This window comes from Vicia villosa, linkage group LG3 (assembly GCF_029867415.1).
Source record: "Vicia villosa cultivar HV-30 ecotype Madison, WI linkage group LG3, Vvil1.0, whole genome shotgun sequence".
NCBI classification, from domain to species: Eukaryota; Viridiplantae; Streptophyta; class Magnoliopsida; order Fabales; family Fabaceae; genus Vicia; species Vicia villosa.
This window is the reverse complement of record NC_081182.1, coordinates 80,206,887-80,222,007: the sequence shown is the minus strand read 5'-3', so window position 1 is coordinate 80,222,007 and position 15,121 is coordinate 80,206,887. Positions and strand designations below refer to the sequence as shown.

Sequence of the window (15,121 nt, the reverse complement as noted above, 5' to 3'; positions counted from 1 at the left end):
TACTCTTGCTCGGCCAGCCTCTTGGTTAAAGTCATCACTCTCACAAGACTAATGACTTGGGGGGCTCCTGTTCTGGACTGCGCCGAGCAGGCCCAGCTCTTCTCACCAGTCGAGCAAGCCCAAAGCATTTTGGGCCCATTTACTTGATAACCATCACCAGTTGTCCATGCGCGAAGACCACGCGTCACGCTTCAGCGAAGGATCCGGTCAACCTCCTCCGAATCCTACGCCACGCTCATCCAGAACGTGAGTCTCCTGCTGACTCAGCCCTAGCACAGGACGTTCTGGCAGTTTCCTAGCACGTGGGCCTCCAATTGGACTTGGCCCAATTAGGAAACCTTGGCCCAGCGCTGGGGGCTATAAATACCCTCTTCCACTAGAGGGTCAGGTATCATATTCTTCACTCTCAACCCTCATTCTCTGATAGCTACTAACTTAACCCTCTCAACCCTCATTCTCCATATATATGCTAAATATGTCAAAAACTTAGGCACTGAATATTAGTTGAACCTCTGCGGCCCGGGAGTAAAAGGAGATCCCTTGACCCTATGCCCTATGAGAGTTTGACATTCCTTGAGAAAGAGACACAGATAATAAGATGCATTTCATGGTAAAACAAACAGATCCAACCATAAATAAATTGTTGCACCTATTTTGAACGTGGTTAAGAGATGTTCAGCATTGTTGGGGCAAACACAGTACCCAGCAACAACACCAGCATATTCATAACAGTGCTGTCCTTCCAGATTTAACATTACAAGTTACAATCAAAATTGGGTTTTGCAAATAAAAAAGGACTAAAAATAAAAACAATAAGCCGGAGTTGCTTGAAGAGTGCAGCCTGATTTGGACAATAAATTGCTCAGAGAAATAACATACATAGTCTGAGTTCAGCAGCTGACCCTTTTTCATATTATTCTCAGGACTACTATATTCAATCGCGAATGATAAGTTGGACAAGGGAGCAGTAGCAAAGTTTTGTTCCCTGATAAATAACTGAGGGTTTTTTCCTTTATCATAAGGTCCTTTCTAGAATAATGCACCAGTTGGATTTATCAAAAAACTGATCAACAACTCTAGCATTGCTTATTCCATTTGTCAAGCTGCAAAAGGATATGAAAATAATTTAGAAAAGAGAATTCCATGTTGCACATAAGCATGTTAACTGTTAAGTCAATTGAAACATACCCTTTTAAAAACACCAGGACCATTCAGATTTGGCTATTATAAATTTGTGCTGCACTGAACCTTCATATTCAACTAACTAAATGAAGCTAAGAAGATGTATGATTGTTTATTTTAGAATACTTGATTCTCTTCTTTGTTACTTTTCAAAACCAATTCTTATACTTATCAAATGACTTCTAAAAATCCTTATCCTCTAATAAATAGTGGAATGTGGAATCGACATCCAGGATCAAGCACGCCAACTGGGTATTGGGTAACTTATTTCATAGCATAAATATTCTCTAACACTATCTATAACAAGATTCTCAATAAACTATTACACCCAAAGACTTCGCCCAATGGTTTACAAGTTATGATAAACTATACAAGCAATGGATTAAAGATTAGTTTCATTTCACATGGAAAATTATAATGAAGGAGGAGTTTAAAACTTATGAGTTATGATAAAATAAACAAGCAATTATCAAGATTTGTTTCATATTTATATGGAAAAATCTATCGAAAGAAGTGACATTACCTTTCAAGTTCACCTTCACTAAAAACATGATAATATCTATTATAAACCACAGCACCCTTTATGTCATCCTTAGTAGCAAGACCAGTAGCCAAAGCATGAGCAGAAGCACCACTAACTTCAGCGCGATGATACGGTAAATGCCAAGGAACGAAATACTCCTGTTGATTCTTCCCATTCTCTTCTTCCCTCAAATCCCCCAAAACTTCAGACACATTGCCACCACCCAAGCTACTCTCCTCAATTTCCGGAATACTTTCCAACGACGGCGAAGAAGTTAGCCGAGCAGCCCGCGGACTCCCCGATCCTTGCCACTCTTCAACATACTTATCAGCAAGCGGAGTCCATTTATTCAACAACGAGCTATCCTCCTGTTCAACCGCCCACACCGTAATCAAAACAAGACCACCCTTCTTAACAACTCTAACCAACTCTTCAATCGCTTTTCGCCTTCTACTCTCAGTACTCAAATGATGCAACACTGCAATAGATATCGCAGCATCGCCGAAACCAGTTCTATAAGGAAGATTCACAGCATCTGCTACAAGAACTTCATGTCCTCTATCCAAACATATCTTAATCAACGAAGGACTTATATCACATCCTATAAAAAAACAATCTTGATTAAAACCTAAATACTTCCCATTCCCACATCCTGCATCAAGGATCAGAGATCCTGGAGACAGAGATGATAAAAATTCAGCAACTTTCGGCCATTTCGCGAACCGCGTTGAACTGAAATGCGGGGCAATTGCATCGTAAACACTATGAACAAACTTTTTCTCGATTTCAGGGGTGGATTTCACGCTTATGGATGAAGATGAAGAGTTTTCTGTGATGCAGGGTTCTTCGGATTTGGTGTTTATTTGTTTCATTGAAGTGAATTGTGAAATAGTGAAGGGAATGGGAAAATTGAGAGGGTGATTAGGTTTATAGAGGAGGCGGAGTGGTTTCGGTTTTAGGGTACTGAAAGCTATGTTGTTGATTGCGGTCGTGGAACTGTGATAGAGTGATAGAGAAATAAGGAAGATGAAGAAAAACCTGGTAGAATTTTTCCCGCGGTGGTCGGTGAGGAAGCCCGGTAGCGTTTCCGGGGAGGTGAGTTCAGAGCGAGTCCAAGTAGTTTCTGACGGTAGGGGGGAAATGGTTGCGGCTGCTTATTTTATGGAGCTTTATTTTATTTTATTTTAGTTGATGATGGGCCTATTCAAGATGAAGTTGATTGGACTTTGGAATAAAATTATAAGTATTACTCTTCGCACCCGTAGAGCATCTTCAATGGTGCAACTTACATTTGAGTTTTTTATGGGACCTACTAAGCCACATCATATTAAAAGAATTTATTTAATTTTAACTTTAATAAAAATCTGATATGGGTCCCACAACTTTATCTCATAACTTGATTTGATTGGGTACTACAATCTTTTAGTTATTGCATTGCAATGCAACTCTATTATGACATGGCAATTTTTTAAATATTTAATTATTAAATTAATGGTACATGTGGAGAACTCAATAGAAGAAACTACCATTGAAGATGATCTTAATCGTGCTCATCCACCATGGTGAAAAATCAATAATACTTTTAAAATTTGGAAATTAAATTTCCGACGCACCAAAAATGCAATCACAATCAAGTCTCAACTTTGACCATAATAGAGTTGAAAAAATTTGACCAGAGGATAGAGTTAATCTTTGTATTTTTTTATTGAAGTTTATTTTGGAAATCCTTCATGTTATTTCACACCAGAAACAATTGCTGAAATGAGAAGAACAACATAATTTTGTTATAATATATATAAAATACCTAACATCATATAGATTTTCGTTAACTTACATATAAATTTACATTTCATCGTCAAAAGATGGTTGATGGTGTTTCAACATTTTTAAAATATCTTCAGTCGATCTTGCAAATGTCATATCTACCTCGATTAGACCTTTTCTTTCATGACGGTGAAACGTACTTCATATAAGAGATAAAGTTCCATCTTTCTTCAGCTCAAACTTGTTGAAATGTGTCTTTCCTTCATTGTCAATAAAGGGTGAACGATGATAGAGCTTCACAACTCTTCGATTGTCTGGGTATCCCAACAGATTCTCTAGTGTGGATTTTAGATCGACAATACATGTTATTTCTGTGAATCTAAATTCAATAGGGGGTCTCTCTTGTTGAAGCATACAAATGTGAGATACGATTATAAAGACATTTTGTGGTGATTTTGTTAACAACATGGGGGCGTTATCAATCCAAAGTCTTTTCCAATGCATGTATACCTTATCCATTCGTATGGGTCTATCAAGTTTCATCTTCTTTGAAACTATTCTCTCAGCTAGATTCGCTTCATGATAAATAACATTCAATTCCGCTCGAGGTATATTTCCCACCAATTGTGAATAAAGATTGTTGTCTCTGAATCTTTGTTCTAATATTGTAATGCTACAACAACATGATACTTGTATCTAGTTATGCTGATTTATTGGATCATTTGGTTCATAGAGTCCTAACCTCTACATAAATCACATTTACTATCTCTCAACCAATTCTTCAATGTAGCATAAGCAGATTTAACTCTATTATTTTTTGTGTTTCTAAAGTGTTTAACCTGAACATTCCTAGCTTAAACAATCTTCTCATTCATCTGATCTAGAATTGTACCTTTAACATATTTCAAAAAATCTAGATATTTCTCACACTCTCCTGAATAGTATTACAAATTCGACATATAACTCTTTTGTAAAATAATTTATATATTAAAACATTTAAGACATCCATTATCCTTTCCAATATCACACAAACTTTGACCATTTTTCATTTTCACCCTTGATTTGTTTGGTACCTACTGCAGACTTGAGTATACTCCTTACAGTTTTTGTTATATGATACCTACAAAATAATGCATATGATGTAGAAAACACCTTTGCAAACAAATTCATTAGTGTTATGTTGCGATCGGTGACAATTATTTGTGGCATATTTTCTTGGTCCTTCAACATAGTCCGACACACTTCTAATATCCAAGTAACATAGTAATTTTTTCGCACTTTCCAAAAATGCAAACCTAACTAAAAAAGACATCTCTGTAAAAGTAACACCAATACTTTCCAAAAGTGAAAACATGTACTTGCTGGCAGGGGCGAAGCCAACGCCCGACGAGGACGGGCGGTTTCCCAGGCTCTTCCTTCCTTTATCTCGGTGGAAGAAGCGATTGTGGTTTGGTTTCTTCTTCCTCAAACTTCATTCTTGAAAGCTGCTACCGCGAAAATCACCATCGCCAAGTAGAAGATCCTATCGGTTACAATCTTCTTTCTTCTATCTTCTTTGATTGCTGTTGTGTGATTTTTGTTCAATTCTAGTTTGTCAGTGGTGCCAAATTTCCTAACGTATTTACCATTTCGTACTTGCATGTCAAGTGTTCGATGGAATGACTAAACTACGTTCTTTTGTTTATCTGTCTTGAAATATTTTTTTACTGAACTAAGTTCATATGTTAATGTATTATAAGTCTAGCATGTCAATGTTAAACATGTTTTTTTATCAACTCATCTTCTATTCTTTGGCTTCCTATACTGTTTATCCTACTAAGAAATGTTTCAGTTTATGGTGTTGAACAAAAGGCAATCACATTTTTTTCTCCTTCTCCATTACTTACATTAGCCTTTATTATATATTGAGTTATCTCCTAACATGTTAATTTTGTTTTGTTCTTGATTAATAACTTATGCACCATTTGTCTGGTTTGCATAACTTTTACATTGTTTTCCTATAAGCTCATCATGTCAGTAGAGAAAAAGTAGTAGAAACTCATTTAAATATTCTCTCAGCTGTTAAACAAAGGTAGACTACTTAAGGGATTGTCACAATGTCATTTGAGAGAAACTTGTGGTTTTGTCGATGTCGTTGCATGAATTTTTATTGTTGGATTTTCTTTATGATGAATGCTTGTGAACTTGTAATGATTCTTGAGTGATGAACTTGAATTGAAGATGAAGCTTGCAACTTTGTGGTGATTTTTGTAGAACCTTGAAAAAAATGGAGAAGAAAGGATGATTTTGGATTATGTCAATTTCTTAAGGCTTCAAATGAAGGTAAGCGGTAACTTTTCTCCTTATTACTCATGTACGAATTTGTAATTACTCCACTTGCATTGTATGTTAAATCTGTCTGCCTATGTTTTTTAATTCTCATTTACGGATTTCCATTAGTTATGATTCATCTCATGTGAATTTGTTGTCTCTAAAATTTTTCCCAGGCTTCACAAATTTTCTGGCTTCGCCACTCCTTGCTGGCCTTATGTGTTAAATTAATTATCAGCACAGTGAAAAATTTGTTGAACAAGTTGGTGGAATCATGATGAGTTCAAAATATATCTCAAACAATTTCTCCATCCTCACACACTATGTATTTAGATACATAATGATCATCATCCAAAAGCTTCAACTGTTGTTGCATTTCAGATCTTGGACCTCTTACCGCGTTGTTGTTTCAGGCACGAACATTGTATAGTTGCTTAATATTTGAGACATTATGAGGTCATTTCCTTTTCAAAGTAGCAAGTATGTTTTTGGGCTGCATCATGTTCAATGTCATGCGAAAAGCAAGATCATTATCTTCAGAATTAAAGTGACATGCAATATGACCAGATAACTTGTAACATAAAACTTGATTATGTATATCACAAACCACATTAAATGTCCATGTATTATTCACCTTAAGGCACCTACACAACTTAAAAGGAAACTAACATTTCCTTGAACCAGTTTCTTCCCTCTTCAATTTCAAGATAAGTTTTCTGTACTTGCCACTTCTTTTATATATCATTGTCACAAATGTTTCTCTTCTATCAAAACCAAAATCTGACATCCCGACTACAATGCTGAACCCCAACTTTGCAGCCTTCGTGTGGATCTATTTGAGCATATATTCAAGAACACAAACTCTAGTTTATTTGTAAATTGTTTATCAACATCTACCTTGACATCAATCGGGTTAACATCCATAGACACAATAGCTTTGGGTATAGTACCACGGTCCACCATAGCTACATCCAATCATTACATAATTAAAAATTAAAATTCAACATAAAATATTCCGAAATCAAACTTTCGGAGCAACATGCAAAATATCTGAAAGTTATAATCCAGACGAAACGTTCATTTTTCAACGGCTCAACCAAATTCTCACAAGCAACGAGGAAGAAAATACATATAAATTACCTTAAATTCCAACTTCTTTTACTTATTTTGATGTGAAAACTAGAAAAGTATAGTTTTGAAGTACAAAACCTGGTTGAGAAATGATGGAGATTTTTGTAGGATTTTGGAAGTATGGTGTATAATCATGAAATGGAGAATACATGCAAGGTGGTGCTATATTCATTTTCTCACTTGGTAAATTTTGAAGTTAACTTTCATATTATCCACTAATAGTGGGGAAATAATCACACTGTCATGAGTTTTAAATATGTCTAGAAATTAGTCTAAAACTTAACCTACAGACTCATCCTTTCATCAATAAGGAGGTTAGCTTTTGCACTATTTTTTTGGCAAAACGGGGGTGTCTCACTTACAAAGTGTTTTAATGTGTATATGAGCGTCAAGAGGTTAACTTTTATACTATTCCAATAGCATTTTCGAGTTTCTTAAGGGTGACTTTTCACCACTAATGGTGGGAATAACAACTCCTTAAAATCACATTCTTCTACAATAGGGAAATTTTATTCTAAACCCCATTAATTATCCCTTCTTCACCTCTACAATTTATTTGAGTTGACCATTATACCCTTAATTAAAGAGTTAAAAAAAATCTTATTTCTCTTTTAAGTAATCCAGTCCACAAGTTATAGTTGAGAGAATTTGATGCAATTGTACGTATCGGAAGACAAGGAAGTTGTTTGGTCCACATAAATTCTCAAAAGACTTTCAAGTAAATAATCCTATTGAATTTCTATGATCTTTACTGGACAAATTATACTTAAGTAATTCAATGTAAAAAATTTCACTACCAGATGACTTAATGTTGAGTGATCTAATATTCATTTTTTCTTCACCGAATGACTTAAGAGTAAGTAGTTCGAGAATATTCATTTTTTTTCCATTGGATTACACGCTTGTAAGTGACTGGGAATGCTTTTTTTTCCAGAATTGTCTATAATTTTTTTTACTAGTGGTGCATAATCGAGGATGCAACGTAAGATCATCCAACGTGGACATGAGGAGCAACACCATCATTTTCCACAGAGTTGCACGATACATCTCTTCTAATATGGTACAAGCATCATGTTACTCTTTGATTATGACACATAGAGGTAAATAATTATGTTTACTTGTTTGAATAATTTTTAATTTTAATTATCATTTATATTTTATAATGTATACTTTAAATTTTTTTGAGAAATGAGGTTTGAAGAAGGAATTATTGGTTGCAACACATGAGAGTAAATTGATAAAACATGTTCCATTATATCTCCCACCCGTGTTACAAGCTTAGTTGGATGACTGCGATTTACCTTCATTCCAAAGAATCAATTTGAAGAGGGTTGATTAGAACCTATTATCATCATTTGTGGAGAGGTGACATCTAGAGACTTCGTCATTTTATAAGTTGTTTCATATCTTTCACAATATCTAAGTCATTTCTTCTTCTACTCCTAAGAAATATTTTTAAATGATAATCCATCTGCCCTAGAATGAATGACTCATTTAGAATAAAATAGTATTCCAAAATGAATGATCCATTTCAATTTTCAATACATTTTTTCAAATTCTATCCTTTAATTAATAAAAGTTTCATCATCCTCAATACATAATTAGAGATACTATAGTAAAAATATTATTATCTCTCTTATTTTTATATATATTTTTTAATATATATCTGAGTTAGTCAATGTGAGACGGAGCGAGCAACGGAGCAAAGTAAAAATATTTCTTGGATTCAATAGTCTAAACACTAGTACAAATAGATTAATACAATTTTAAAATTTACACCCATTATACTAAAAACGGGTGTAAATTAGAAATATAGTGGCAATTTTGTAAATAACATGTCATTTTAAATATTATGAGTTGACAATATACACCCTATATTCTAAAAACGGGTTTAAATTAAAAATATTATTATAATCAAAGTTCAATTACTCCTTTTAAACAAAAAACGAGTGTAAATTAATATGTAATTGTTTTTTTTAATTTTAAATTTTAATAGGTGAAACATTATACTTTAAACATAATACTTTAAATTTATTAACATAATAAAATACTTTCTCTATTTCCTATTCAAACAGTAATTGCAATCAACTTATTTCACGAAACGTATTTTGAACTCTTTCAAGAAACCCATTTTTCAATCTAACTCTGTTCTTTAGCGCGCTACTTCAGGCAATGAATGGCAATGGTGATTTGAGGTTTCATCGAAGTTTGATTGGAAAAAGAGGTTGATTTTGGGTTTGTGCGAAGTTTGATTTTGGGCTTCACGAAATCCTTTCTCTAAACCCCATTTTGTCAAACGATACCCTTCAACTTGCTGTGACGACACCATTCGCTCACTGAAAAACGAAGCTCTCATCGCTCACTCTCACTTCACCGAAACAGTTACGACAACGAAGCTGAGAGGAAACTATCGCAGTGACGACGAAGCTGAGAGAAACCATTTCGCAGTGACGATAACGAAGCTGAGAGGAAACCATTTCGTGACGACATTGGTAAGAAAGAATTAGGGTTTTATACTTTGAGCGACATTGGTAGCTGAAGAATTAGGGTTTTATACTCAGAAACTAGTTCCTATTGCTATGTGTAATTTTGTTTGAAATGATGCAAATTCATTGTATAGGTCCAAACAAATTGTATTGATTAAATCTCCATCTTCTTTCAACCAACCCCTGCATCTTTAGCATCACATTTTAAGGTGAGTGTTTTGGCTGAGTTTCTAACACATAACAACCTGTAACTAACAGTAGACAACTGGATTGACACAACTTATAGTGTAAAGCTTAAAAAATGTAAAATCTGGTATCGATCTCGATTCCATCCTCGATTTTGAGGTACCAATTCGTAATTCCTCTTTATCATTAGTATTATGTGTATGTGTTTCATAGATATTTATTCTGATTTGTTGATGTTATAAAACTTTTTAAAATAGTCGAATGAATTCATGATATTTAGTCATTGTGTTTAACTCACACCAGGAAGATATCATTCATGATGGCCAATTATGACAGTGATCAGTGTTGTTTCTGATGTTTGTATTTTATAGGCAAGATCACTTATTTTATATTATTATTAAGAGTTGGTTCTTAGTTGACATTTTAAGTTGAAGGCATCTAGGTGTCTGACACCAAGCGTCTCTTAGGCTCTCGTGTCGGTTGCATTTACTTGCTTCTAGTATTTTGAATTATTACACGTTGATGTTAGACACCGACACGACACATGTGGTTGTATTCAATTATTTTAGGTTTATTGAATATTCAATGTGTCTAGTCTATGTAACAGTTTTAGTTGAGGTACATTGATTATTCATGTTAGTGTCGAATTTGATGTTGATTGTGAAATCCATATTTTAAAAGAGACATAAAGATGTGGGATCTGTCTTAAATTCTTAAGAGAACACACACCCTTATTATGAAAAGCTGTTAAAGATATTAAAATTCAAGTTGACATGTGATTATAGGGACCACAAAAAACTAAGTTAACAACTTTGAATTGGTTCTACAGTTGGAGATTCTGTAAACTGTAAATGCAGATGATATTAGTTTGTGGTAGAGATTTGAAACGTATTTTGTCTGGATTGAATATGATAGGTTGCATGTTGATGATCTTTGGAATTGTTTTGTTTTTTTTTGCAGATTAGTATTGTTGTTTTACTTCAGCTTGGTACTGCTATTGTACTTAAGGATGCAGGATGGCTGAAGATACTTCTAGTAGCTTATTTTTTCGGTTCATTTCTCAACCATAATCTGTTCTTGGCAATCCATGAGCTCAGCCACAATCTCGCTTCTCATCTCCAGCATACAACCGTTGGCTCGGGATTTTCGCTAACCTCCCTATCGGTGTGTGGAGCAATAACAGCAGCAGGATTAATGGCAGCACATGGTAACAAGAATAGTTGTAAGAAGTATGGGATTATTACCCTCACTGACTGCCGGTCGACGCTTGACCCACCGCTCTCAACTCACCAATTTGGTATGTTTTTTAGATGCATTTATTAAACTGTTATTTATGTTTTATCAAGTTAGGCTCTACTATACTATATGAACTAGTTAATTGTAACAATTATAATTGCCATAGATTTCCATTGGCTGTAAAATTTGTGCGCCATTTCACCATTATAATTTTCATGGCCAGACTTTCATGGACGCTGACCTGAACCAAGATGGCAAAATAAACATGGTCGAGTGGCGAAAATTTGTACCTTATGTTTGGTGCTTTATGGAAATTCCTTTTCCGGGTCTGTTCCAAATGAGATTCAGAATCTTAAGTACCTTCAAACTCTTGATTTGTCTCAGAATTTCTTTAACGGGTCATTTCCTGATTCAGTTCTTGAATGTAAGAGACTTAAAGCTCTTGTTTTGAGTAGGAACAATTTTACTGGCTTTTTTCCTAATGGATTTGGTGCTGGTTTGTCTTCTCTTGAAAAGCTTGATCTTTCTTTCAATGATTTTCATGGTTTGATTCCTAGTGACATTGGAAAATTGTCGAGTTTGCAAGGAAATCTTGATTTGTCTCATAATCATTTTAGTGGTTCAATTCCGACTAGTCTTGGAAATTTGCCTGAAAATGTTTATATATACCTCATTTTGAATGCTAGTTCTGTACGGGCTTTCATTTGTTGATTATGTATAAAGGAAAATTGTATTCATCATGTAGTATCTCTCTTTACACATGAGTGTTTTGAATTTGATAGGGTGTAAAGGTTTAGGATCTCATGTATTGCACTGGTTGTAAACTTCAACCGGCGCAAAGGAAACATCTATTAAGAAAGTTGTGGCAAACTTCTCTCGAAATCGAAGGTAATTAGATCTGCTTGTGGCCCTTTATTCCTCGTTGTACATGTTGCTTCAGGGTTATCTTTCAATCGCTTTTAATTTGAATTAATGATTTTATGAAACATTAGACATGGCGTTTTTTGTAGCGAGACATCAAAATATGTGGGAAGAAAAACCTTCTAACATTTTGAATCTTATTAGTTGAGATAACAATATATTCAATGACAAGGAGGTCTGAAATGAAGGAAGTCAGAATATTTTGGACAGAAGTATGTACAGACTTTAAAAATCCAATCCTAGAAATGAATGGAGTTCCTTTCAATATGTATTTGATTCCCATATTTAATTTTGAGGTTTTGGTGCTCTTTAATTGGCATGATTTATTTTTTATTTTATACAGATTATCTTCGGGATCAACTCAGTGCAAAAAACACGGAAGTGAACTATCTAAAAGAGCATGCTTGCGATCTTGATTTGAAGTTCAAGGAGATGGAAGATTTACGAAAAGAAGTTTTCACCTTAAGGGAGGAACTGAATATCTCCAATTCAAAGCAATTTTCTTTGATTCGTGAGCTAGAGACTAAAGAAGCGGAGTTAGAGCTATCAGCATTGTCCGTGGAGAAACTGGATGAACCATTTTCATCCATGGAGTCTCAGTTTGAAGTTGAAACTATGAAGCTTGATATGATGGCCTTGGAACAGGATTTATTTGAGACCAAGAAAGTTCAGGATGAAACTCTAGAAGAAAATAATAGAATGAGTAGATTGATTAATGAGTTACAGGGTGCATTGCATGAAGCACAAGATACTATCGTCTATTTGAATGAAGAAAATAAGGAAATTAAAGAGAAGCTTGACGCTGCCAACATGAATACTAGATTGTTTTCTCAAAAGGTTGAAGACTGGCTGGAAAGCAAGGACAGACTGCAAATCAAGGATCAGTCGAGAAGCAAAGCAGAGGACACAAGGTACATAAATTTTGTAATATGTTTGATGAATTAAAATGTAAAATTTGTGCATTTAAGTAACTTTACATAGGTTTTATTGTGGTTTGGTATTTACTCTTGCTGTTAAGATGGCTTGACCTTCTATTTGATAAATTAAGACACTGGAATTGCCAGTTCTGCTACTTCAAATGAAAAAACGGAAATTGAGTCTTTTCCCTTTGTTAGGAGCTTTTGTTAGCTATTGGTTTTTTCCCTTTGATTTTTTAGCTCTGCTGCTGTTTTGGTTTATGTTGCAGTATGTCCATTGTAATCTATTTTTTCCTCCTTTCGGGTATACCTTGTGCTCGGATGTGAGTGTTTTTAGTATATTTGGTTATTTAAAAAAGAAAAACTGGAAATTTGGTTTCTCAATCTACTTTTCCTGCACTTTACCATGATAAATTTCCATTTTAACTCAAGTAAGCAAGTGAATTAAGTTGAAAAGAAACGAAATTGTACTTCAGGTATGACTGTTGAAGTTGAAAAGAAAAGAACCGAGTGAAATTGTACTAATTCAATGAAAGCTTGATATATGTTTAATGTTTAATGATATTATAAATGTCAATTTAATTCCGTTATAGTTAGAGTGATATGAGTGATGGTTCCTTTTACTTAAGCAATGTATGTTATTGTTGTTAAATTAGAACAACACATTATAAGACTTAGCTGAAGAAAAATATCTAAATTCTTTGGCAAGGGAAGATTGAGAGAGACACTCTTTGGTGAGGGAAGTGTGTAGTATGTGGCATACTTGAGGGATGACTCTTGCTGAATTATAAAACTCTAATTCGACCATACTTTGAAATACAAGAAATGAACTTTAAATTATTATACTAAGTTCTGGCAACCATATGAGTTAACGTTTCATTTTTATGTAAAAGTAAAGTCCTAAAGCTCTAATGTTTAAACTTGTTTGGGAAAATCATCACCCTTTCAATCAACCTCTCACTCTTAAATGACCTGAAGAGATTAGGTTCAAGATTAGGTTCCTTTCTCTAACTGTTAAAGAGATTTTGGGTGAAGGTGACAACGCCAAGCTTGAAATCCAGGTTAGTTTAGCTAAATATTTATTTATAAGCTTCTATCTATTTTAGTAATTATTTCTCTATAGTTTATTTCTTTGTAAATTATGACGGCGATTTGTGAAATATGTTTTATTGCTGTTTTTGTAGTTTATTTAGTGAAACTAAATTGTATTATGTACTGCAACAGATTAAGTTAGATAAGGAAAAGAAAATTCTATCTATTAGAGACAGAGGTATTGGTATGACAAAGGAGGATTTGATAAAGAATTTGGGGACCATAGCTAAATCTGGAACTTCTGGTATGTTTATTATTATGGGTTTTTCTGAAATGGTTACTGCTAGAAATAACTTGTTTTCTGGTAATGGCTCATGAGTTAGGAATACTTAGAAATATTAACACATTATTTCATACTTTTAGATGAAGAAAGTGAAAAACAGAGCTAGTAAAATAAAAAGAACACAGCTCTGACATACTTTGTAATTCCATTCTTTCACGGATGAAGAAATATCAACAATAGCGGTTACAGTGGCCTCTAATTGAGGCTCCAGTCCAAACCACTGTCGCAGACCCTAATAGGGTTTCAGAGCGAAATTCCTCAGCTTTTTTTTCTTAAAACTGTCTTTTTCTTAAGTTTATAAATGTCAATTCGGACCATTTAAGGTAATAGGGTTTCAGAGCGAACATCCAATTGATGAACAGTAATTTGAGGTCCATAACGAAAGGTTTGTCCACTAATTCCAGCATTAGAGTAGAGAGTGTTCCTCCAACAGTCAAGTAAAGATAATCTGTCCAAGAAACAGGTGCAAGTCTATATTCAAGTGTTTCATATAAAACATCAATCCACAGTTGTTCCCCACCAACATCAACATAGTATCCAACCTTAGCATCTCCAAAAACCTTAATCCCCTCATTACCATTTTTCATTTTAATATTATTCTTAACCACTTCACCATCTTCTCTTTCTCTTAACCCTTTCATGTCCACAACAACACTGTCACGTGCCATGGCTTGTCCCCGCGTGGAATAACTCTGTTGGTAGTGATGATCTCCATGGCTCTGTTGAACGACAACTTGATGAGAGTTGCTATGTCGTTTATTGTTGTCGGTCGAAACACCGCAGCTGGTGAATCGTGTACGAGGTTTATTTGTTTAAGAAATGTAGAATTTGTTGTCGGTCGAAACACCGCAGCTGGTGAATCGTGTACGAGGTTTATTTGTTTAAGAAATGTAGAATTTTGGATTTTGTTTTTAGTTTATATAACTAAGTTATCTCTATGAGAAAGAGGAAACGATAATAAATTAATGGGTTTAACATTGTTGTGTAGATACTCATACTGTAGCTCACTCAAGGAATAGGTCTTCTAAGACAACTAGTGATTTTGATAGTCCTCGTTCTGTGTTTCTTGAACGGGCATTTTTGTCATATT

General features: G+C 34.5%; 2 protein-coding genes across 9 annotated transcripts; one reads left to right on the top strand and one right to left on the bottom strand.

Annotated features, from left to right (window-relative positions):
- Window positions 1–573: 573 nt before the first annotated feature.
- On the bottom strand, window positions 574–2,872 carry LOC131662026 (tRNA (carboxymethyluridine(34)-5-O)-methyltransferase). The gene is made up of 2 exons (XM_058931704.1): window positions 1,706–2,872; window positions 574–1,103 (listed from the first exon to the last, which is right to left on the bottom strand). Exons 1-2 carry the CDS (start codon window positions 2,575–2,577, stop codon window positions 1,016–1,018), a joined length of 960 nt encoding a protein of 319 aa, XP_058787687.1. The 5' UTR covers window positions 2,578–2,872; the 3' UTR covers window positions 574–1,015.
- A 6,131-nt stretch (window positions 2,873–9,003) lies between these two features.
- LOC131662025 (uncharacterized) lies at window positions 9,004–13,992 on the top strand. 8 transcript variants are annotated; one of them, XR_009301352.1, is made up of 5 exons: window positions 9,004–9,402; window positions 9,531–9,605; window positions 10,543–10,879; window positions 11,042–13,717; window positions 13,881–13,992. XR_009301352.1 is itself a non-coding variant. In XM_058931702.1 (5 exons), exons 3-4 carry the CDS (start codon window positions 11,622–11,624, stop codon window positions 12,682–12,684), a joined length of 687 nt encoding a protein of 228 aa, XP_058787685.1. In that variant the 5' UTR covers window positions 9,416–9,605; window positions 10,543–10,879; window positions 11,042–11,621; the 3' UTR covers window positions 12,685–13,717; window positions 13,881–13,992. The 8 variants fall into 8 exon arrangements, 3 of the variants coding, with proteins under 3 accessions (XP_058787685.1, XP_058787686.1, XP_058787684.1); XM_058931702.1 differs by lacking the exon at window positions 9,004–9,402 and having other exon boundaries at window positions 9,416–9,605; window positions 11,042–11,706; window positions 12,083–13,717; XR_009301350.1 differs by lacking the exons at window positions 9,004–9,402; window positions 9,531–9,605 and having other exon boundaries at window positions 9,643–10,879; window positions 11,042–11,242; window positions 11,601–11,706; window positions 12,083–13,717.
- Window positions 13,993–15,121: the final 1,129 nt, after the last annotated feature.

What these genes read in the sequence shown, in the direction of transcription:
- LOC131662026 (XM_058931704.1), bottom strand. Translation starts at nt 2,577, where the DNA reads ATGAAACAAATAAACACCAAATCCGAAGAACCCTGCATCACAGAAAAC. An exon ending in AGTGAAGGTGAACTTGAAAG is followed by an intron (nt 1,104 to 1,705) that starts GTAATGTCACTT and finishes ATCCTTTTGCAG; the next exon opens with CTTGACAAATGGAATAAGCA.
- LOC131662025 (XM_058931702.1), top strand. Translation starts at nt 11,622, where the DNA reads ATGTATTGCACTGGTTGTAAACTTCAACCGGCGCAAAGGAAACATCTA. An exon ending in AACTTCTCTCGAAATCGAAG is followed by an intron (nt 11,707 to 12,082) that starts GTAATTAGATCT and finishes TATTTTATACAG; the next exon opens with ATTATCTTCGGGATCAACTC.